General features: G+C 37.0%; 1 protein-coding gene across 2 annotated transcripts in view; it reads right to left on the bottom strand.

The window, feature by feature from the left end:
- The window catches only part of capn1 (calpain 1), a 66,010-nt gene that overhangs the window by 40,161 nt on the left and 3,309 nt on the right, over nt 1-22,540 (bottom strand). For both annotated transcript variants that reach the window (XM_065294383.2, XM_073811939.1), the window contains exons 2-4: nt 4,074-4,444; nt 1,545-1,614; nt 1,134-1,252 (exon numbers count right to left, since the gene is read on the bottom strand). In XM_065294383.2, coding sequence (XP_065150455.1) covers nt 1,134-1,252; nt 1,545-1,614; nt 4,074-4,325 — 441 coding nt within the window. In that variant the 5' untranslated portion in view covers nt 4,326-4,444. The remainder of the gene's footprint in view (nt 1-1,133; nt 1,253-1,544; nt 1,615-4,073; nt 4,445-22,540) is intronic.

The following is a 22,540-nucleotide window of genomic DNA, read 5'->3' as shown; positions in this document are numbered from 1 at the left end:
CTGAAATTTCCATGTTTAAGTGCTATAATCGGGTCCTCTGTGCTTCTATCAGCCAAGAAAACATAAAAAAGAATAACTCAGTAACTTAGTTTTGATAAACCATTCTCTGCAATGTGAAAAATTAGGTAATTCAGATTTGGCTCCCCTTGTGTATCTTACTTACAGGGGGATCTTATTACAATAATACCACCCCTTAATCTGCACTATCCAACCAGGGCACTGCCATTTAGTGCAGAATGAGAGAGAGAAAAAAAGTTGACAGCACAACTGAGTTTTAACTTCAACAAACCACCATTATGGCAATCAGCATTTGCATTTCATCATTTCATTTGCATTTTAAAGGACACACCCCAAAACAGCACATTTTTGCCCGCACCTAAAGTGCCAATTTAAACATTCTATAATAAAATATGTGGTGTATTTTGAGCTAACACTTTGCATACGTACTCCGGGGACACCAAAGACTTATTTTACAATTTAAAAAGTATCATAAAATGTCCCTATTAAATAATTACTTCTTAACTGTGCTTTTTTATTACGACATAAGTATACATTAGGAATGGACTGTTGTGCTCTCTGCCACTTTACTGAGGTTATTTAAACAATGAGCAGGATGGCAGTTCTCAACATAGAGAAAGAAACACACATACATAGTTGTACACTCTGTTCCCATATGAAATTAGATTACCCATTTGCATATTTCTACCAAGATGCAAATGCACTAGCAATACACCACAAGAGGAGCAACCTTATCATGTTGAAATACATTCAATCCTTACCAGGGAACAATTTGTCAAAGTTTATAGCATCATAACTGCTGTCATACACAAGTATGACTCAACCTAGATACACCCAGTACAGCAGCAAAAGATTGGATTAAGTAGCACCCCTTTGTCACATGGCAAGGCATTTGACATGGAGCTGCTGTTTAATTTGCATGATATTTTAAAAACTACTAAAATACAACCACTGCAGTTAAATGCATGAATACTGAATATCACCCTAGTTATTCACTGAAATCCTGCATATAGAAAATGAATATCAATACACGCAGTAACTGTTTAGGTCTATGTGTGAATAGATTTTTCACTGGCAATTTGTTTTGTATTTCATGTGTGGTGCGAATGACACACCTGAAAGTGGAAGATTCCAGCGTAGCCATTGTCAAAGCTCTGCCCATGAGGCACCACGCGGTGAAGGAGGTTATCGTTCAGAGTCAGAGACGCAATGGCTGCCAGCAACCAACAGTCACCTATGAAAAGAGACACCACAATAATAAGCAAAGAAAGAAATGTAGACTATTTGTGAATAATAGTTGCCTGCAAAATATCAGGAAAGGTTATTCACAAAAAATCATTTTCTAATTGTTATCTTTTGGACTACAATGCATAATCTCTTTATTAGTAGTTTACAAATGGTGTGTTTGGTGTTAATGGCTGGTTTGGGTTAGTTGTAGTGATGCTTTAATGTGGTTATGTTAGCGTTGATTGGGATAATGTCCTTGTCCCTGACTATTGCTACGATAATAATAAAGACAAGCTCACCTAAAGCTCCCTGACAGATGTCAGTACGAGTAGCTCCATCCATGATAAACTGAGGACGCGAGCAAATCTCCTGCAAACACACAAACATGCAGTTACAACTGTTACATACATACTCTTAAATGGTACATCTAACATAATGTGCCATGATAAATGTAAAGTTATTTATTTGAAGTCTATGTGAACAAAAGTGCACTAACATGTAAATTAAAGGAACAGAATGTAAGAAATTTATATCAATTAATCATAAAATGGCCCTGATATGTCACTAGACATTAAGAAATCATTTTAATTTCAAATACTTATATCACTGACAACAGTGGACTGGCCAGGATATTGTGATTTAAAAAGTGGAGTTGCAGCCCTGATGTTTGTGTGGAATTTTGTGTATTGGCCACCAGTTGTGTGATTGCAGTACCAGTTTTAGCCACAAGTTTTGTGATTGCAATACCAGTTTTGGCCACAATCCTACATATCGTTCCTTTCAATTTTAAATTTGGTTTGCATTAGAACATTTTTTTTTTTTTACATTTTTGGAAAGTGTGGTAACACTTTACTTGAAGGGGTGTTCATAAGACTGACATGACATCTTCATAATCATAACATGACACGTTTCATGAACATTAAGTAGATTTTATGCCTGTATATGACAACTGTCATTAAGTGTCATTCGCTCAATTATCTAATTTTAATGCAAAGATGACTTGTTTGAGATGTCTTTCTTATGACAACTTGACATAAATCAAAACATCATAATTTGTCATGACAACTTAACATTACCAAGACAACATAACTTGTCATTAATCTGTTATATACATTACATTGCAGTTAAATGATCAAAATTAAGAAACTACATAGCTTTATGGGTTAACATTAGTGATGCACCGATGTATCGGCCGCCGATATTTATCGGCCGATTTTTGATGAATTTGAAACCATCGGCATATCGGCAATAGCACAAGAATGGCCGATACCGATTGATTATTAATTAACTGCATAAAGAAATCCATTATATGTAAAAAAAAAATGACTTAATGTTGTTAATAAAATAAATGCTGATAGCAAAAACCACCTTTGAAGGTTGTCATGCTGTCTTATTATATTTGTTTTAGCTTAATTTGTGCCTCTCTTATTAGGTTGGTAAGTTGAATGGTAATCAGATAAAATCCATGTTAAGTAAAAATAATTTGATGCAGAAATAAACTAGCTAATAGACCAACTGTATAGTATTGTATACAAGTGTTTAATATCGGCATCGGTATTGGCCAGAAGTTGTCTGTTTAAATCGGTATCGGCCCAAAAAAATCCTATCGGTGCATCCCTAGTTAACATTTTCATAAATTGTCATGTTTTGACATTGGCTGTCATGAGGCCATTATAATTGTGTAAGTAGTTTTATAATAGTGTCATAAATATTTTTCTTGACCGATCTTGGTGATGCGAATGGTATGAACAGATTCAATAGATTTTGCTAAGCTATGCTAAAAGTGGAACAGCCAGACCCGGAGATCAGCTGAATGGATTCCAAAACGGTAAAAATCAAATGTTTAACTCTAGGGGGGCTGGAAAATTATCATATTTTCAAAAAAAGTGGAGTGTCTCTTTAACAATTAGTATTAACACTTAGTGACTACATGCTACATGTCCATACTCAGGCTAGATCATTGAGGTTGTCCAATTGGATGCTCTCAATGTTCCACGGTCTAGGCAAAATAACAGACGAGACCGAGCATTTTCAGTGGTGGCGCCTAAATTATGATGCCTAAAAGATTTATGACACGTATCATGTCATGAATATGAAGCTGTCAAGTCAGTCTTATGAACACCCCTTCAAGTAAAGTTTTATCAATTTTGTTTACAAAACTATGATATATTGATAACTGTGGTGATTTTGGTCACTATAACTGTGATGTAAAATGTTCATATAAAATTCCATCTTTAAAGACTAATAACAAATTCAGTATGAAAATATTACAATGATATCACCATTGTCTGTTAACTGTCCATTGGAGAAAAAACATGAAATTTGACCCATGCTGTCTAAATCAGAATGTCAGAATGTGCACAGTCTAATTTTAAGTTATGGGAAAAAGAAGTGAAAAATGTTGCTTTTTGTCAAATTTAGTTAAGCACATTAGGCCCTTGTATAGCGATCTCAATGCTTCAAATAATAATTACACATCTTTATTTGTCCGTTAGTACTGAGAGGTTTTCTCAAAATTGTGTGACTCTGTAAAAATCATTCAGGAAAGTATGGGGTTCTGCTGTGTTGCATTGGAGCATAAGGAGACAGAGTAAAGCAGTAAAAGAGTTTAAGCAAGCAGAATATAGATAGAAATTTGAGTATAAAGGAAACCGGCATCTATAAGCAGAAGGCACTGAAACACGTAAATCAGATATAATTAAACAAATAGCAGCAAACAGGAAGATGGGGGTGTTATATGACAAGAGTAAAACAAATATAAAGGCAAATCAGGCATAATAAAGATAAAAAAGCCACAAACAGCCACCAAGTGACACTTATCAGCTTACCGTCGGCCTCATCCACCGCACACCATACGTCTTAGAGGAACGTGGGCCCAACTCGTTGAAACCCAGAGAAGTGCCGGAGGCTGGAAACGATGGGTCATCAAACAGGGTTCTGTTCTGGAGGCACTGAGCCCTTAGGGACTCATAATCCTGTCCCAGAAACTTCACAGCATTGTGGTTCTGACCCAAGCCTTCATTTCTGTCCCACACACTCCGGAGTTTCGCAGCCATACCGGTGGCAAACATGGGCTCCATTTTTCCGATGCTGTTTTTCCGATCTCACTGACACCAGACAGCTAATGGGATTAGATGATTTTGGATGTCATGTAATCAAAGATGTGTGGCCAACAGAATGTAGGTCTGATCTAAAAGCCCTAAAACAGAGAAAAGAGTCTTGTTTAGGAAATCATTATGTGCTAAACATCCGGAAAACAAAACTTGCCTTAAGTCCCTAATATGACATGTTCTATTTTGATAGTTGCTTTGCCATAAACAATTTGGTCACTAGTTGGCAAAACAGAGGATTCCGCCATCAGGTGCCCAGGGTATGAAAAGAGGAATGATGGGGAGAAATGTGCAAAAGACAAAAGTAGCCTATGTATGCAGCTCACTCATCTCAGTATGCATAGAGCAGTAATATAAATTTTTACAGAAATGGAACATAATCAAGTCAATACAGTGACTTAAAAAAATCCAAAAAAAAAATTAAATATAAACACATCTTTTGGTTGCAAAAATGTAGGCTATAATACTTCATTAATGTATTCAGGAATTTAATTTGTTGGTTTAGTGCAAAAATTTAATACAAAGTTATTTTAGATAATATTTACTTACTGTTATAAAATAATGAAAGATAAATAAAAATAAATAAAAAAGACAGAAAGAACTGTTTAATTTGTTAGTATAAAGTTAAATAATAGAATTTAAATGCAGTACATATACAAACATATTTTTGCTCTGCGGCCCTCCAACAGAAAGAAATGGCCCCAAAGCCAGTTTGAGACCCCTATAGACCCTTTTACAGCCTACGTGATTAAATAGCCTGCACGCGCAGTTTGGCAACGGAAGTGTTGTTATTCCCCAGTGGTTCAAAAATGGTTTCCCAGCATCAAAACACCTGGTTGTTGCGTTTGGTTGCACTAAAATACGTATATATGTATCTGGCCACTTTATATTTGGACATCTGCTAACGCCTTCTATCCACTCCACTATAAAACACGGATGTGGTAGCTGTGTAGCCTTTTCCTTTTCATATGCGATATGGCATTCATGGTGACAAAAAGCAAATCATGGCGGCAAATAACGTACAAGTGTTTGTGCCGTCTGCAATTGAACTAAGCATTTCTGTAAACAATGTTTTAAATCTGCACAGACCCGAAGAGCCAGCATGAGGACCTTGGCAAATCATCTCAAAAGACATCCCTAACTGTTCAAAAAAATTAAATAGAGCTCAAACTAATGCTCAGAAAGTGAGGAATACTCTGGTTAAGTGAGTGTTTGAGTTTTTTTAATTAATAAATCAAAAAATTAATGCCATATATTTATTAATATATTCATGAATTACTGTTTTAGTTTTTTGCAATGATACTTTACTCAGATATAGTATCAAAATCAAAATTTTGGTATCGTGACAAGTTTGCTTCTCTGAGACCTTGCGCAATCTCTCCTGTGTGGTCTCCTGGGAAAGATCAAGTTTGTAAGCATCTACTACATAGAGTGCTTATAAAGTGTGAAGTAAGAGATCTGTAGTCATTGAGAAGTTATATCACAAAGCTCTTTTTCAACTTTACTATGGCAAGACAAGTATAGACTTGGCAACTCCACTTGGCAGATATATTTGTGGCTTGGCATTGTGTATCTGGGATCCAGTGTATTAACCAGTGCTTTTAATCCTATGTTGAAAAGGAGGTGCCTTGTCTTTGCATGTCGATCTTGAATTGTTTGTATTATGACTAACCATCTTCAGGGTTTCTTTTTGTTTGCTTTAGTGAATGAAAGTCATTAAGGATTTTTGTTAGAATGTTTAGGATGATTGCCAGCAATCTGTGGTGTTAACCCTTTTACATGTAGGTTTAAAAAATCCTATCTGTCCCTATAGAGTAAAGCTCGATTCCCTATAAGAATCAAGCTCGTCACATGAACGTCCGCTTTCCTGCATACTGGCCAGAAACGCATTCAGTCTCTTTTTATTATAAACATTCTTATTTGCAGAAATATGCAAAACCATATAAACATTAACAAACGCACATGCGTTGTCACGGTTACTGGTCTGAACAGAATTTAACTTCCAGTCTGTTTGTTTAATGGTCTGACTAGTGGCTAAACTGAACTCTGGAACAAATACATCATCGAAAATAACAAATGTTTTGGTTTCCTAAAGACAAGGGGAGAGCGCGATCATGCATTATAGCTATGTGAAGGAAGGCTTGTCAGCCGATCTGTAGTTACCTTGTATACATTATATAGAACATTTTACACAGTGATGTAAGATCAGTGTAGTTTGTATCTATTTGTATTCGAACTAAGGTAATCTACTTGTTGTTTACTTTGCTTTTTATCATAAATAAACTACTCTAAAAGGGTTCCACGAAAGCCTGTTCCTGGTAATCTACTTTTTCCGCAGAGTTCACCTCTTCCAACCCTAATCAAACACACCTGAACCTGCTCATCAAGCTTTTCTACCCAAGAATTAGAGGCAGGTGTGCTGAAGCAGGGTTGGATCTAAAGTAGGCAGGAGGGTACATCTCCAGAAAGAGGATTGGTGACCACAACTTTATGTAGTCTGTACTGTAATTTTTATAATATAAGCATCAATACATGCAATAAACCACCCAAATCCGCAAATTTTCACTACTAATGTCCAGTTGCTATTATAAATGATTTACTTTATTTATGGTTTACTTGCAAATGCTTTGAAAAGTTTTACTAGTTTTACCATGGCAAAACAGCATCAGATCACAGCTTTCCATTGATATGCTGACATTACTCTGCATTTATGAACTATACATTTTATTGTGGTGTTTGTGACATAAAATAGAACCATCTCGTGCCTAAAAACACTGTACGTTTGAATCTGACAGTGTAGGTCACTGTACATTGTGAAATCCCATATATAGGATTGAGCTGTCTTGCACTGTAAAACCAAACAGTAGAACTAACTTATAATAAAAAGTACCTGGTACTCAAAATGTGCCAAAAAGTTTAGCTAACTATTATTTATGAGTTCATTCAACATCTATCATTGATTTAAGTCAGCAGTAAATAGTTTTTTGAGTTTTTACAACTACACCAAAGGTAAAGAGTTTAGGGAACTTGAAAAGTAGATTCAACCATAATTAAATATTTTAAGTCAAAAGCCCTCTAGTGGCGGTTTTTACCAAAATGTGACGTCATCATTGAAAGGGCACTCAGACGTGTTTTAAACGGATGAATTTGCTCTTGAATGCAAATAATTACAAAATGTTGCAGGTTGTGAGGAGTTCAATTTGTCAGGTAAGCTAAGAAAGAGTCTGTCACTGCAAATTTACTTCATTTTAAAGTTAAAGGGGACATATTATGAGATTTTTTTAAAGATGTAAACTAAGTCTTAATCTAGGTCCGAGCAAAAGTGTGCCATTTTGGGTGTGTCATTTAAAATGCAAATGAGCGGCTAAAGTGCAAACACTGATCACAATGATGGTGGTTTGATGTAATTCAAAATCAATTGTGCTCTCAAGTCCTTCTTTTCACTCTCTTCTCTCTGAACTGAATGGTTGTGCTGTGGTTGGATAGTGCAGATAAAGGGGGCGGTATTACCTTATTCTGACATCACAATAAGAGCCAAATTACAATGACCTATTTTTTCACATGCTTGCAGAGAATGGTTTACCAAAACTAAATTACTGGGTTGATCTTTTTCACATTTTCTAGGTTGATAGAAGCATTGGGGACACAATTATAACACTTAAACATGGAAAAAGTCAGATTTTCATAATATGTCCCCTTTAAATCAACACCATTCGGTTGAGAAGGTTCAGTTTCCAGCATGCTTTGCATAAGCCCGCAAAACGAGAGCATTTTTTGAAATTAAGTGATATTTTATGTGGTTTTTAGTAAACAAAAAGTAGTGTTAAACATTTATTTATGTTGGTGATTTAGAAAAGTTTGCTTTTTTTTTAGTTTTGTGCTTACCATTGTTCAGAAGTGTAGTGCCTGTGCTTAGGCTTTAGGTCAATAATGTGTTGCTTTATCAAATAAACAATACCTAAGTGAAAGTCAGCACTGAGCTCAGTCTCAACACACTTTCACTGGTATCAAATTTTCATGAGTCACATGATATGTTTCTGTGATTTATGAACAAAATTAGTTGGTAGTTAGTTTACTTGAATATTCTGAGTACTCTGAACTTGTCAGGTTGTCAGGTTTTACAGTGTTCTGTTAAGTTATAAAATGTAGATATTTGAGTAAAGGAAACTACAAAAAAACAAAGCAATCAGTTGCCACAAAATATTTAAGTAGCATTACTACTAGAGTTAAGTTACATAAATTATATAATTTAATTTATATAACACTTAAACTAAGTTTAGATAAATTAAAATTTTTAATTTTTATATATGAATAATTGAAGTTATCGGTACTCAAAACTTTTGACTTGAAGTAAAGCAAAGATGAACAAAACACTACATATGTATTTTGAGTTAAAGGATATTTATTTATAATTTACAGTTACTCAAAATAACTAGCTATAAGCTAACTCATAATATTTAAGTAAGCAAACTTACAAAAATAGAGGCAATCAGTTGCCTCAAAATTTTTGAGTTAGTAGAACTTATCCGGGTTTACAGTGTGGGCACGTTTCTTTGAATTCCACATACGGCACTGTACGCGTCAGTCAGTTAAAGATGAGTAAGTGGTGGTTTGTTGCAATTTTTTACTTTGGGTATATTCATTTGGATGCTTTGATTTTAAAGAGCACCTATTTTCCGATTCACGTTTTTACATTTTCTTTGGTGTGTATTAGTATGTTAACGATATGCAAAAGGTACAAACCCCAAAGTAACCAAACTTCCCTAAACACTTCCCCTCAGGGGAATCCCTGTCGCCATTTTGAAGTGCGTTCCACTTCGTCAAGTGGACGAAGTTTGTATGGACAGACCCTCGCTCCCTCGATTTTGACCGTCAACTTCGTATGTACACTTCAGGCAGCTCCATATACCACAATGCAACACGATTGTGACGTCACTTCAGCAGCTCGCGCTTCAGTTCAAATGATGGAGGGGGTGGTCTCCACTTTCCATGTGATCAAGGGCTTAGGGCGATCCATTTGAACCCACTTCAAGTGTTCCAGCAGTAGTGGGCACTCATACAACATAAGCAAAGACGTACACCCAAGTGAACGAGACCGAGGGAAGTTAGCGAGGGAAGGTCATAAAAAACAAACTGAAACGCAGGGCATAATTCCTCCCGCTTTGGAACAGACATAGCCTGTAAGTTAACTTCTGTTAACATTGCATTGTGATCGAATCTTTCAAACATGGTAAGGAGCGTCACATTTCCGACTGACGTCAGAGGTATTCAGGCCAATCACAACGTACAGATTAGCTGGCCAATCAGGGAAACAAATCTGTGCATTTCAGGAAGAGGGTGAAATATGGAGCTACAAAAATGTACGGTATGTGGAAAATAATGGTTTTATACCAAATACACAAAAAAATGTTTAGCAATGAAGTAGGTCCTTTTTAAATTAAGAGATTGGGTAGTCTTGCATACCATGCAAATCACATTGCATTTGTCTCACTTTTCTATAACCGAACCAATTCCAGTTTTGTACACTAAAATGAGCAGAGTTAGGCACTAAAAGGTAAAGTAACAACTGAATTTAGCTGCAGTATGAACAGGGCCTCTGTATCGGACTCTGAGCAGTGTTTCCTGTGAAGATTGGTCTTATAGTGTCCAGTTTGGGCCGCTCTAACATCCAGACTAATCCTGCTTGACAATCATGTAGGCAAATGACATTGGGGCCTTTTACGGAAACATGGGCAATTCCATTTGCAACCCAGCCAATGTAGTCCCATAGCACCCATATAGAGCGTGAAAATGGGACCCAGATGGGTGTTACACAGTGTAAGTGAAGTTTACTATAATTCATGTAAATAAAGGCATTCCTTTTAAAGTGCCATGTAACAGTTTTTATCTTTGCATATTGCATTGCAGTTTACAGTATAACACTGTGTGATAATAATACAGCAAAATACTGCTTGGATTTCACAGTGCACCATTGTATACTGCATACTTAGAGTATGAATCTTTGTGGTTAAGTAAAATCAGTTTTTCCTCCCACTTATCTTGCTTTTTCTGACTTATTAATTCAAGGAAATGTACAGGTTATGTTCCAATTCACTCATTTTTTTCCACCTTTGTCTTGCAAACAGGTTAAGGACAAGCTAGACCTAGATCTAAAATTTCCACGCTCTTAACATTCCTTCCTTGTCTAAATTTCCCTATTTGCCGTATGACTTTAAGAAACTTAACAAGCCAACTGTTTATTTTACGTTGTGTTGAGCATCTTACTCATGTTCTTAGTTTATTTAGTAGTTAAACATGGACTGCAGCTCTATAGTGTATACACCCTGACAAAAGCGTCACTTAAACTAATACTAAAAAGTAGAGCACGGGATGGGTGTGGTGCGTGAGACCCATGAAAAGTCTGACAAGAGCGTATTAACTCTCATTGTAAGTAAATGTGAAGAATTGCCAAGTGTAAAGATGTGTTTGAGGAGTGACTAGGTTAGGCAGGAGGAGTAGGTTAAGGCACTTGAGATGAAAAATTGGGCTATTTTGCTTTTGTCACCAAATTTTCATTTCTTTTTCATTTTTCTTATATACACAACAGGCTTTGTTTTCTGAACAATAAATGTTCCTTTCTGTTTATCATTTTACCATGAATGCCAAGCCTCTATGCTCAAAGCAAATCTCCTCCCATTTGCCATAAAGCAAATTCATAAGATGGATTTGAATTTTGACATTATTTTCCTAAAAATTAAGCACGCCACCGCCTCTCTCAACCACAGTTCTCAGCGCTATAGATTCTAGATATGCAAAAGTATAATTCTCATTATTGTAGAACAGTTTATCATATCTATCCCTCTATACCAGTGTTTCTCAAACTTTTTCAGCCCAAGGACCACTTCATCTTCCAATATTTTTCTGAGGACCACCTAACAGAATCTGACTCTAACACGCCCCCAAAAAAACACAAAATAGGAAGGATAAGCTAAATTTAAGTTTAATATGCAACTGTTTTAAGTCAAAAACAAATTTTTTAAACACAAATGCAATGCTATGTTCAGAAATTATTATATGAATTTTATTTCATTTGAAAAAGTAAATGTAAAATGAGTTGCAGCTTAATATGAACAACAAACTGCACATGTGAAAACAAACTGCAATTAAACATACTATAACAGCCTAGGTCCCACTTAATGTCATTCCAAAGAGCACTTCAGTGCACATATCAAAAAAGTTTATAACATGGAACATAACATTGTTTTATGCAGTTTTTTGTCAAAGCTAATTATTACAGTAGCCCTATTTCAACAACAACAGCCATCTTAATAATTGGCAAACATTAGGCTAGCTTCTAATAAGACAGAATATGTTTTTAGATTTCGCAAGAGCAGTGAAATCAGGTGTATGTTTGTCAGCACGATACGCATACAGTGGTGCAAATGAACTGTTACTCGTTTAAATTGCATTATTGTGTGAGAACGATGCTTTGAATTTTGGAAAAACGGCAGTTTCATTTATTAAGACATGTAACGTAAATGTCATTGTTGATAAGCAAGTCATAATTGAGCAGACTTATCAGACAACAATTGTCGGAAAAGGCAGTGTTTTAAAGCTGGAAATACAACAAATAAAGTTAAAACAGCCATAGAGTCCGGTCTCTTAACTCACCACAGTCGGCTATCGCGTCTTGAGACGCGGGCGCGAGCGGGGGAGGCGATCGCGTTGAACTTGTGGACCAAAGCGCGCATATAAACACGTGACACAGCTGCTCGCACCAGTCACGTGACTCGCGCTCTGCAGCTCATGCTGTATGAAACAGACGCACGCGCATCAACTCGTAACTGTAGGGCCCGTTGTCTAACTTTCTAAATTTATTCTAGAGATGTCTTTTTTTACAGACTACATAAAGGGACGGATCAAAATTACCTTGGGGGCCGGGTCTGACCCGCGGGCCGCCAATTGAATAGCCCTGGTATAAACACTTGCCTAATTTAGGTCATCTTTTGGCGGACCACTAGGGGGGTTTGGCGGACCACTAGTGGTCCGCGGACCACACTTTGAGAATTACTGCTCTATACAGTGATTTTTTATTAAAATGAGCAGGAACTAGGGATGCTAAACAATTAATCGCGATTAATCGTTAGCAGAATAAAAGTTTTTGTTTACATCACATATGTGTGTAAACTGTGTATAATAAATATGTATATATATAAATATGAACAAATTCATGTATAATTTTAAGAATTTTTTTATATATATTAAGTATTTATATTTATATATAATATAAATTATACATAACTATACAAATGTATATACACATGTAAACATTTCTAAAACATATACATGCATGTGTGTACATTTATTTATACAAAGTCATTATACACAGTTCACACACATATATGATGTAAACAAAAACTTTTATTCTGCTAACGATTAATCGCGATTAATCGTTAAGCATCCCTAGCAGGAACATTACAATAAATGCACCTATTATAAGATTATATATATTAAATAAATGCACATTACAAAGTAAGTATTCAATCTTAATTTATGAGAATATAACAGTAATGAGAATCAAATTCTTTGGATTGCAAATCATTTTTGTCATTCACATTTTACCGTGGAATGCCAACAGGAGCAAAATGATGTTGCTGGGGTAGTATGGGCTGCTCTCCCAGGAATAAATGTATGAATGTTTTTGAATGTTTACGAATTTAGGGTTTTCGGAGGGGGTAGCTAAGAAAATGCAAGAAATCTAATTCGTCCTAAAAACGTGTTAAATATGAACATTTTACATAAATTCTAACTATAACCATTTGACACTCCAACTCGCTCACTATGTCTGACACGTGATGCAAAATCAGTAAATTGAATTAATATATTCAACATATATCAATAATCATAGTAGAGAAAAAACTTTGCACATTCAAGTAATTTTGTAATACATTTAAAAAATAGTGTGAAATTAATAAATTTAGTTAGTCTAACAGCAGTCTAGCAGCAGAAAAAAATAGGAAAATGATATTTAAATATAAGATGAATGCAAAATGAAATAATTTAAATATTGTTTGATTAAGTGCTGAACTTACTATAAAACTGAACCGATCAGAAACGACCGTTGCAAAGCTCTCGCACCCTGCTGCAATTTGTTGCCTCTCATTTTCATAACATTGAGCTTTCAACTTTTTTTAACACTCTCTCTGCTTGTTCCTTAAAGCAGTATCCTCACAAATACACATGTAAAAATATTGATGTTATCTATTTATGGTTTTGGGGCACTCAGAGTCACTTAGAATATTCTGTGCACATGAAATAAACATTGAATTTGTCTCTTGAAATGGAAAACTCCATTTTGAAACTCTCTAGAGAAACCCTGGCGGATGAGAGATGACAGTAGCAGGAACAAAAATATCATGAAACTTCAGTTACTGAACAGGTTCAGTCAACCAGAGAAAAGCTGAGAACAGGCACAGACAAGGAGACTTAAAACCGGATAATGTATTCTTAGAAAAAACGTGTGCCAAACAAACGCTTCTGACATACAGAATAAACAAAACCACTAGCTAAACAATAATAAACTAAAATAATATAGGTGTTAAAAAGACAGGGGCCGTATATTAAAGATCTCATTTTTCGTGGCTTAAAGGCACAGTAAGTAGAGTTTTAAGTGTTTTAATCTAAAATCAATGTCTTTATTCATAAATATGTCCTCGTTGGTGTCAAATGACCTCTGCCAATGAATACAAAATACAATATCATTACTAGATGGGGGTAAATCCTACTTGTTGTCCCTTTAAAAGCACCCTACTTTTTGTATTTGGTGTAATGAAATGTGTTAGCGTGGTTTATGGTTCAAAAAAACGTATTCATTTCCATATACCATACATTTTTGTAGCACATCTAAGTCCCGCCCTTCCTTTTGTACAGAGCTCATCATTCTGAGAAAGCGCAGTGTGAATCGATTGGCCAGCTATCCAGTGCGTTGTGATTGGCTGAATACCTCAATTACATAAACGGAATTGTGACGCTCCTTAGCATGTTTGAAAGATGAGTTCCCAAAGCAATAGTGAAACCAGGAGATACAATTATCAATAAGAGTCTGAATCTGCCCTAGAAAATACAGATGGCTTAGCTGATCGATCAACTTTACCAGCGCAATGCAAACTAAACGTAACAGATTGGTAAGGTAAGGAAGGATATTATAACATAAAACTATGTCTGCATTTTTTATCGTAGAAACGACAAACAAGTGCTATTCTGCACTGCAAAAAGCTCACGTTTGAATCGTCAGTAGGTTTAAATATGAAAACATTGGCTACTTACAGGACGTCAATCAGAAGAACCAAGGTGTAGTTGCAAAGTCGGAATTGCTCCACTTTTTAGACAAAGCCTTGTAACTCCCCCTGTTCAGAAAGTACTAGTCCTCCGTAAAATGTGACGCACACAATTGAACACTTGGGCTGCACTGTTCTGAAACGGTGTTGTAAATAAAACCTAACCCCTGGTTTCTTAAAGGGGACAGAGAATGAAAAACCATTTTTACCTTGTCTTTGTTGAATAATTGTAGTCTACCCGCATTCACGAACATACAAAAAGTGCTAGACATGCTAAACGTCTCAGTCTCGTAGAAATTTCTCTTTTAGAAATGTTAGCCAAAAAACGGCCCAATCTGAAAAACTGATGCTTATGACATCAGAGGCATCTCACTGCCCCTCCACTTTAAAATAATTGGCTACATTTTTTGAGTGGCAGCAAAGTCAGCCAACCAGTAATGAGATTGCAAGTTAAGTCAGTAGGGGGAGCCAAATAGGTGCAAAACCACTTGTTTAAAATCTCCCACCCTAATAGAGCTATCAGAGAGAGGTTTTTAGGAAGCTTCTAAGGCTTTGTCCACATGAAGCCGGTGCATTCCCTATCCGATAATTTTTTTGTATAGGAACCAAGAAGAAGTGATGGCGAACGCAACAACTTCAAGAGCAAGAGCGGAGTCTTTCTCCTGGTTGTCTTCCGCGGTGGATCTAAGAGCATGTGGCTTATGGTATTGTCCATTATCGCTTGTTGCTCACCACAATTGCATAGAAGCAATAGATTTTACTGTAATTTAGCTAGTAGGCTTAGTAGCTTCTGTGGCACGAACACAATCATGTAGTCCGCCATTATTGTTGTTGTTGTTGCTGTTACGTGTGACGCTGCCGACACGTGATGTGATGACGTTTTCGCTTCACAAAATATACGGATTGGCTGTACACACGAAACCGCAAGGGTGTCGATTTCAGATTTATTCACTTTAGGACCCGGTTTCAAAAAATAGCGGTTTCAGTCTCCCAAAACGCCGGATCCGTGTGGACGAAGCGCCAATACGATAAAAAATGTATACGTATACAGTGATACGTGTCTCCGTGTGCACAGCCCCTAAGGCATTACAGACCTAAACAAAACATTTTTTTGTCTACATGTCACATCACAGAACAATGGTAAATAACCCGTTCAATCATTTTATGTCACCTTTAATGTTTACTCTATTGGAAGGCCAAACAAAGTTGTTTGCCTTTCGCAACAAAACACACAGCGTCTACTCGACATGGTGGAAAAAAAATTTCTACAGCATGATTGAAAGTTACACCCTCTATCTTTGCATATACATTAGGGCGGTGTTATTCAAATGTTCAAACCAGAATGATATCTAACTGCATGGGCGTGTTTAAACGAGCCGTTTTAGGTAGGCGTGGATGAGACTTCACTTTTAAAAAATAAAATCTCTTTGGATTTGAAACTTTACAGATCTTTCATGCGCACAGACATATTTTAACACTCTAAAAAAAAATAAACATGACATCGGGTCATATGACTCCTTTAAAACGAAAAATAACTCCTAACTTGCAGATTTAGGAGAAACTCTTACAAATAATGTCTATCAGTTTTAATTAGAATAAAAAGTACTTTATAAATCATTTAAGTTAAAACCAGTAGTAGTCAAGAGTGAAGTGACTTAATTGTCAATTATGATAGCCCATACTACAAAACGTGACCTCTGCATTTAACCCTATTAGACCGGAAGTGTTGTCGCCGACACATTCTACCAAGCTGTACTCATTTGAATGTAATTTTTCAACCATTTCCGCTATCAAAAATAAATAAATAAACTAATTGAACCTGAAAATAGACTGAGACTTATGCTTTTTGGCAATATATGGTTTATGGTAATTTCTTAATTTTCCTCCGGCAATCCTTGCTGTTTTCTGAATAGCTAAAGGGATGGATCTGGTTAGAGTACAGCAGGTTAAAGGAAATAAAAACGTATGGAGCACTGGGGTAATAAAAGTAGGACTGGTCTGAAAACAAATTTTTGAGCTTTGAAGGTTCAGAAGTAGGCTTGCCGCGATAGTCGGTGAAACGGTGATTACCGGTGCTTCAGCCCCTCACCGGTTAGATCACTTGCCCACCGCGACACCGTCTTTCATTGTCGTTTTGATATTTTCGTGTAATTAAATCATTAAGTTTCGTTAGAGAGCGCAAACACACTAACAACTAAATGTGTCTGCTGCCTGAATTCAGCGGAGCTGAACGTGCATCACATCAAAGAGCAGGTGTCAGATTTCATTTATTCTTATCAGAGTGTGTGAGACGAGCTGACGATGGCAAAAGCCGCGTGCTTAATCGTTTTTTTGTTATAATATACATATATGATGTTTAATATAAGCGAGATCGTTTTGTTGTTGTGTTTTTCATTAAGAAAAATAAAATCAATACAGTAATGATTAATGATTGTAATTTATTAAAAGCCAGTTGTTTTCTGAAAAAAAAGATACCATGATAGCACATTGTGTAAGAAGCTGACAGTCAAAAAAAAAAATAATGTGTGCAAACAACCTCATTTTGCTTTAGGTTCTAAAGGGTTAACCCATCCCAGTGAGTAGGAATCCAGAACAGTGGGCATGTCTCACTGCAGTGCTCGGGAAGCAAGTGGGTAAATGATGCCTTGCTCAAATACTAAAATGTTGCGCCAGTCATCTTTACATGTACAAGTTGGGCAAGACATTACATTTTTGCCTCCAGTTATATTTGCACAATGTCTTACTATCATGATTGTAAGCTACTTATACATTGTGCATATCTGCTAAATGTTTTTGAGATGCAAACACCTACACTCTTTAAAATACTGCTTCATTGAAGCCTCACATTCTTCCCAAGAACCATTTGCTGTAATCTTACATAGGAATCTTTAGTTGACATATGTATAAACGTTGGAATCATTTAACTTTTTTCAAAACAAGATATGTGTTAATGCTGGATAATTTTTTGTGAATTTCATATTGGGGGAATTTCTTATTCTGACGAACATTTCACTGGACATAAATATCTGTGTGTGTTTAAGATGAGTCAGTTGTCTTAAAAGATCAGTCAATAAATCTGCTAAATTTGAGGTCATAAAATTCCCATACTAATTCTCTGGATAATTGACAACCAAGGGAACACTTCTGGCACTTTCCTGAGGTCAAATGTAACCTAGTAGAATACTGCAGTATACTGGGGTGTGGCTGCATTGTCTCAAAAAAATGCAGTCAGGCATTATCCAGTGCCACTATTTCTATTCTCACACTTATGGATGACAGCATTTTTTTTGTCGTTACAATACCACAAGCCCTGTTAACAGTTCCTGATGTAAATAAGGGTGTTGATGCCCATACAGATACTACTTGTAATCTTCTGTTTGTTCCTAACATGTCAATAGTGGTAGTACTCCAGAATACTGATAATAATGCTTAAAATCAACTCTGTAACACCACAGCACTCGTGTTACACTGCAATCAAAACTTTTGAATCTCTATTGTCACCTCTGTTAGAAACATAAAATTCTGTTTTTTTTTGTCTTATAATAACTCTTGTTTTAGCATGAGCTCTGTAAAGTTCCCTTATTAACTTGAGGCTCTCCAAAGTTCGAGCTTTCACTGTTTAAACAACAGACGAATTCCCATATGTGGGCAGTTCCCCATCAATCAATTTATAAATTATAAGATTGCCGTTGCGAATCAGGGTACGGTTAGGTATATCACGATAGCTACTTTTCATGAGACAGTTAATTGCCCCAGAAGTGATGGCGATAGTCAATTGTATTGTCTTTTTAAGACCATTTTATGTCACTGATTATATGGGTGATTCTCACGAAAACTTGGTTGTAAAAATGTCAAGCATGAAAATGTAAAAATTGCTTAAATTTACTTTTTTTCCCACCAGACATTAGAAACAAAGTCTGAAGTATATGGGAACATTAATTTAAAAACTTTTACTTATCATTTAACACTTTTTGTAACATAATTTCAAAAATAAGTCCTAAAAAATCTCATTACCGCAACAGTCAGAAAACATCAACACTGTTAGAAAAGCTAATATATTTTCACATTTTTAAAAATTGATTATTAATAGTCATGCACAGTAAATTGAAATTCTGAAATAATATTTATTTTAAATTTAACGGTTTTTTTATTTTGTTTTATTTAGCTCATATACCGCAACACCTTCCACAATTTACAACTATTTTTTTTATATATTTCGAAGAAACCTGACACATTTTCAAAATGACATGACAAACCTGAAAGAACATAATTTGGAGATTCTGCACATGCATTTAAAATCAAAGTATTATGCTTCTATTAATTAAATTAACATTTAATAAGCATCTGTTGCGGTAATGATACATAGGTTTCGGAAATGAGGTTAATTATTTCGGTAATGAGAATACGTATACTAGCCTGAGATTGTGTTAAAAACTAATTTTAAAGTAGAAAGTCTGATAATATTTACAGCATCATGTGTTCAAGTTCAAAACTGTTTTATTGTGTAGTCTTTGAAAAAAATATTAAAGAAAAAACATGAGAACAGGAAGGCTTATATTAATATTCCTTTGTGTCATATTTAAGTCCCCATTTATGCATTTAACATACTGAAATAAGATGGTCTTGATGACATATTCTGCCTACAAATGCGAGCTCTGAAGGCTGCAGCCATTGGATTGAGAAATGGCCAGCTAATGTCAGCTAGATATCACAAAACATTTGTGTAAATAAGATGAAAAATATTTCCTTGCTGGATATGATTTGGTCTTCTGACCTTTTACCATTCTGTATCTGTTTCGATGAGAGAGAGAGAGAGAGAGAGAGAGAGAGAGAGAGAGAGAGGCTGTATCCGAAAGTTTAGACAGCTGACTTGTTCCCTCGCTGCCTTATGAGACAATGACTTTGGCTGCATAATGGCAGATCCGAGAAATGCTTTAGGACAGACTTCATAGGCAGCAAAATTGAATTCAGGTTGAAATGTAAGCAGCCCTCTCTGTGTTCCGGGATGTCGCAAATCTGCTTGTGGTGCGGAGGTCTGATCGACCCACCCAATTCACACGAGCTCTGTGTGCTCCACCCAAAGGCGGCAATTGTTGGCTCAGGGTGTCCCTTATTGTGAGGATCTCCCGATGAAGGTGCTCAGGACCCGGCTCAACATCGCCCTTGGAGGTTTCTTACTGCAGTGTCCCACTGCCGGCAAAGAGCCGCTGGTGGTCGTCCTCCCCTCGCTCAACCGGTTCAGTTTGTTGCCAAGAGCCTGTGTCCTGAACCGGGAGCCGCCAGGTCTGTTTCCTTTGGGTTTCCGGCGGAGGAAGATGAGATGTCTCTGACAGCGTTGGATGGAGACTGGGACCAGGCTCCACATGGTGCATCAGACACACAGCCATCCTTCTAAAAGGAACTGGTGCACATTCTCTTTAAAGCCGTGCAGGACTTGGAGATTGAGTGGAGCACCCCACAAGAACCCCAGAGAAGCAAGCTTGACTTTTGTTTTCTTCACTCAGGCCGCCCCGCTGATGCTCGGAGGAAAGTCACCAAAGTGTGGGCTACCCCTCCCCCCATTTTTTTTCTTAGTTAGGCTACCTGTGTATTCCCCCCATCAAGGACGCTGTGGCTGCTCACCTCTGCCCCTTGTCCACTTCCTTGGATGGTGTGGCGCAGCTTTGAGGGTAGTGAAGCCTCATGACAGCACACCTGTCCGAAAAAGCATACCCCCGCCGAGAGAGGCTCTGTCTGCATTGCACACTATGGCGGTCCTACAGATCTTTTAGGCGCAGGTGCTTAAGGCTCTGGATGAGGGCAGCACGGATCGAAATACCTTCAGGGATCTGAGAATGGTTACGGATTTCACGCTAAGGGCCACGAAGACCACTCATGGTGGCCATGCACAGTCACGCCTGTTTCTCCATCCGGCCTGTTTGGTGACACGGTGGGCACAATCACGGAGCATTTCTCGGAAGCGGTGAAGAGCTCTAAGGCTATGAGGCACTTCATACCTCACCACCCTGTGTCTCATGGACCAGAACCGGTGGTGCATCACAAGAGTCCCTGGCACAAATCCACCAGTATATGATGCAAGAAACTGGGTCCTGGGGGACTGCCGTCCGGAAAGAAGCCGCTCAAAAACAGAGCATTTTTCTCCTCAGTTGGTTTTGTGTTGCTCGCCCCAGGGCCCGTCCTCACATAAGCGTCTACAACATGCCCCCCCCCACTCTCGAACACGACCCACATGTTGCGAAGACAGCAGAGGCGGAAAGGGTTAACGCACAGTCCTAATGAATTGCGCAGCAACCCGCTTTCTGTCACAGCGCCGGGCGCTTTTTGGCCATCCTCTCTGGTGTCTGTGACTCACGCACTGCGCAGAAAGGAGGTAGTCTCCCTTTGTCCCTTGCCCCCAGGCAGCAATCTGACGCTGCAGACAGTGCGCGTTGTGCGGTCGCAGGTAGCTGAGATGCTGGCACGCATGGGATCCAACTTTATGGATCTTGTTATCCAACTGATGTTGCAGCGCCTAGATGCGTGGCGTGCCATCGCTAGGTTGTTTTTGATACCTGAAAGTGGAAAGAAAGCATAACATTAAATTAGCATGTCTCACAACATGGGAGAAAAAAATTAATGTACACATCATCATATAGTATAGACTTGTTGCGTTGTGTTGTGTGTTTGTCATGTACATTTCCTAACACTGTAGTGTGTTTTTTGCTAATTACACCTGCTAGTAACATCTCCAAACCTAACCTCTCTCTCTCCTTCCTTCTGTACTCCTCTAGCCATTCTGGGTTGCTGTTAAGTTTCTCCCTGAACTTTGTCAACATGGCCTTTGCTAAAGCTTTTTTCTCACTTGCTGACTGTCTACAATGAAGCATCATTAAGCAAACTATCAACAGTTATTACATTTTAAATTTATATTAAATTCATAAGAGATATTTAAATGTAATAAACAATATGCTTAAATTCTCATTTCCGAAACAGAAGTTCTCTTTACCGCAACTGCTATTAAATGGTTGCGGTATATGATAATGGTGTTGCGGAGGATGAGGTACCCCAGTATGTTTTGCTAAAAATAGAGAAGCCACGTAGGCTTTGCTCATTTTTTATTCAGTGCATATAATTAGACTTTAATAAAGAACATTTTCATAAAAAATTGTAAATCAAACAATTTTCGAAATGTAGAAAACTACCTGTTTCGGCAATGATAATCAAAATGTTGTGTAAGCATTCTGACAAGAGAATATTTCAAATTTAACTGGAAAGATATAAAGAGATGATCTTACCTGGTAGCCATCTTGAAGTAACTGGTCCATGTGCTTGGTCACTCAAAATCAAACTTTATTAAAATTCTGTATGTGTGCTTAAACTGTTCTCAAAAAGTGTTGCGGAGGATGAGAACATCAGGCATGGACACATCAATTTCCAAATTTTTCTTCATTATTATTATACATGAATATTCAGTAAATTATTTTTCTGTCATCTAAAGTAGTCTAGCAAAACATCCATTTATTTTTTTTCTAAATATTTTTATTTTAATATGTTTAAATTACAGCATAACGCATGTTCAAACACAGTCGGACGCATTGCGGTAATGAGAATTTCAGCAGAAAATGAGATAAAATTGACAAATTATAAATTCATGGGGCGGTTTCGCGGACCAGGATTAGCTTAATCCAGGACTAGGCCTTAGTTGAATTAGGAAATATAACTAATTTTAACAAACATGCCTTACTATAAACATTACCTGTGTGCATTTTGAGGTAAAACAAAGGGCACTGATGTATTTTAAGATATGTAAGTGCAAGTTGTTTTTCGTTTGGAGAGCTCTTAAAAGTGTTTAAGTCTAGGACTAGTCTAATCCCTGTCCGGGAAACCGCC

This window comes from Paramisgurnus dabryanus, chromosome 2 (genome assembly GCF_030506205.2).
Source record: "Paramisgurnus dabryanus chromosome 2, PD_genome_1.1, whole genome shotgun sequence".
In the NCBI taxonomy this organism is placed as follows: domain Eukaryota; kingdom Metazoa; phylum Chordata; class Actinopteri; order Cypriniformes; family Cobitidae; genus Paramisgurnus; species Paramisgurnus dabryanus.
This window is presented reverse-complemented; position numbering and strand designations above follow the sequence as displayed.